At 45.3% G+C, this 3,132-nt stretch overlaps 1 protein-coding gene across 1 annotated transcript; it reads left to right on the top strand.

The window, feature by feature from the left end:
• Positions 1-616: 616 nt before the first annotated feature.
• LOC103745141 (acylcarnitine hydrolase-like) lies at positions 617-2,758 on the top strand (the record flags this gene model as incomplete). The annotated part of the gene is made up of 5 exons (XM_008847044.3): positions 617-710; positions 996-1,136; positions 1,250-1,330; positions 2,104-2,248; positions 2,621-2,758. Coding segments are annotated over exons 1-5 (574 nt in total), but the record flags the coding sequence as incomplete, so codon positions are not given.
• Positions 2,759-3,132: the final 374 nt, after the last annotated feature.

Here is a 3,132-nt window from a genome sequence, read left to right as displayed (position 1 = left end):
CCACCCCAGTCCTGACCCTGCAGCCTCAGCCCCACCTCTGATACTTTGGTACTCTGTTTGTCGATGAAAACAAAGACTACCACAAAAGCTTTCCTCCAGTATTTTATGAAAGATTCAAGTATGAGCATCAACTCCTTTTTGCTTTATATGTTCTGGGTATGTTATTTGACCATCAAAGCTGCACCTAGCAGCTTCTAACATGGGCAAAAATTATGCATGTGCTGAAGAGATGGTTCAGAGGGTAAATTGCTTGCTATACAAGCCTAAGGACATGAGTTCAAATCCCCAGAACCCTTGCAAAGCTGGATGTGGTAATACACATCTGTAATCAAAGTGTTAGTATGTCAAGATGGGAGGCAGACACAGAAGAAATCCTGGAAGGGTCCAGTCCAGATAGTGAGTTGCAAATATCAGTTAAACAACATGACAACTTGTCTCAAAAAAGGTAGAAAGTGAGACCAGGGAAGTAAGGTTGTACTCTGAACTTGAAATGCAAATAGTGGCACATACCCCCAAATTCATACATGAACATGAACATACACACAGGGAGAGAGAGAGAGAGAAAATGCTCCTTTCTGCCTGGAAAATGAGCTAGCCCTTGCTATTTACAGCCAGTGATCAAACTATCTGGATGTGAGGCCATGGACTCAGAGGCTGTGGTGCGCTGTCTGCGAGGCAAGAGTGAAGAGGAGATTCTGGCTATTAACAAGGTTGGGAGAATTGTGTGGCTGGGAGAACCAGGTCAACAGGATGTGGGAGAGCCAGTCTTAACCAATTACTTCATCTTCGTGGCTTAGTTTCCTTCTTGTGGATGCAAAATAAACACCAAGATAGGCTAATCTACATGTGGACTGTCTTTGGTGGGGGTGGAGGTAGGTAGGAGAGATAGATACATGCTGAGACCAATAAGGAAGTAGAGAAATGGTAGAATAACTCAGTGGGCATAAGAATATGTGTGTGATTGAACTTCAACACTGATCTCTAATGCCCTCCAGGTTTTCAAGATTATTCCCGGTGTGGTGGATGGGGCAGTCCTACCCAGGCACCCCCAGGAGCTGTTGGCCTCTGTGAACTTTCACCCTGTCCCCAGCATCATTGGTGTCAACACTGATGAATATGGCTGGATCGTCCCCATTGTGAGGCACAGTTCTGATTATCTGGGAACCTAGGGAATGATATGGTGAATGGTGGAGATTCTAGGACCAAGGTCCCACCCATGCCATGCTGAAGAATGTTCTCTGCTTCTCAGGTCATGGGCACTGCTCAGAGCATAAAGGAAATAACCAGAAAGAACCTGCAGGCTGTTCTGAAGAGCACAGCAGAACAGATGGTGAGATTCCTTGGGTCATGTCCTGAAATACAGGCTCCCCATATACCCTTCTCAGACAGAACCCCCAGAAATAGTTTACTGTGTGTGTGTGTTTCTGTGTGGAGATCACTCTAGACCTTTAGCATTTTCCTTTATTCCCTGTCTCATGCTAGAGCCACTTCCTCTCCCTGAGGGTGTTGTCTCCCTTTCCAAGAGCCTGCCTAACTTCTTTCTTTTTTTCATTTTTAATAAGTTTATTGAATTTTTGTGCATTTCATATACTTCTTAAATTTAGAGCCCCTTTCCCTCCCCTGCCCTCTCCCTCCCCCCCAGCCCCTGCAACAAATTTCAGGTTTTCTGTCAAATATGGTCAAGCACTTCTATCCAGATGTCCCTTGGTGGAAGTTCATCCACTGGAGTCTAGTCAGCCTACCTAGATTCACTCCCTTAAAGAACATCTACTCTGCCTCTCAGTAGGAGGGAACTCATAGGTGGCAGTGCAGATATAACCAAATACACATGGCTGGAGAGGTCATTGATTCCAGAGAAAACCCTATCTCTGTCATATCTCTAGACAAATGAAATTTCTTGCCATGTGTTAAATATGAATCCTTATATTTATAGACAAATGTACCATACAACACTAATTGAAGAAGCCTTTTCTTACAATACATAAAAGCTGCTGTAGAGTACTGGTCCAGCTGGTCACACACAGGGAATATATGTTTGAGAGATGCCCAGCCCTGAGTGACACATCTATAGTGGAACCTCTAACCACATTCTTTATGGTGTAGGGGTTACCTTCAGAGAGTGGTGACCTGCTAATGAAGGAGTACATGGGAAACACGGAGGATGCCCAGACCCTCCAACTACAGTACAGAGAGATGATGGCAGACTTCATGTTCGTGATCCCCGCACTCCAAGTGGCACATTTTCAGCGTGAGTACATATGTAATGAGGCCTGGGGCCATCTCACATCTGTGGGTGCCAGGTGAGATCTGTGGTGTCTAGGTCAAAACTCATGTCTACATCAGGCCTTTGGCACTTGAGGGCATATTTTCAGTAAATCCTTATGTCTAAGAGAGTGACACCTTATCCAGGCACAAATTAGAAAACAAGTTACTGACACTCATTTTAGGTGACAGGGTCACCATTTAATCAAGAAATTCAACACAGCTAGTGCTCCAGCCTGGGCCCACATACTCAAAAGTGAATTGAGATAACTTTATACCAAGTGATGCTGTCACCAAATGTGTTGCAAGACAGCTCCAGGCAATGGGCCACTGTCGCACCATGTGTCCTTTTCCCTAGGTTCCCATGCTCCAGTATACTTCTATGAGTTCCAGCATCCGCCTACCAGCCTCAAGAATATCAGACCGTCCCACGTGAAGGCTGATCATGGCGATGAGATTCTTTTTGTCTTTGGGTCCTTCCTCGGGGGCGTCAAACGTGAGTCTTCCCTGTTTTCCTTGAGCTAATGGGCTCCCAGATGGGTACCTGAGGGATATCTGCAATCTCAGTCCAGGTGAGGGAACCAAGACTCTGTGCTAGGACAAGATCAAGTACACAATACCTCCAAGCTCAAAAATCTATGAGGGTTAGAATCTGCAAGCTTCTCAGTCTATTCTATGAAAAAGGACATGAGGGCACATTGGAGGAGGTATAAATCTAGGAGAATTGAATTAGAGGCTCTAAGATGGATACTAAATCCTGATGTGAAAGGGAAGGAGGGAATCAGCCAAGAATTCAGGGTCAGGCTACAGTTGAGGTGATGACTCTGGAGCATGAGTGGGCACCTCATGAGGTGGCAAGAACTTGGACCT

The sequence above is a fragment of the Nannospalax galili genome, unplaced genomic scaffold (genome assembly GCF_000622305.1).
Source record: "Nannospalax galili isolate Female #2095 unplaced genomic scaffold, S.galili_v1.0 scaffold23323, whole genome shotgun sequence".
NCBI lineage: Eukaryota > Metazoa > Chordata > Mammalia > Rodentia > Spalacidae > Nannospalax > Nannospalax galili.
The sequence above is the reverse complement of the archived record's forward strand: the minus strand, read 5'-3'. Positions and strand labels throughout refer to the sequence as shown.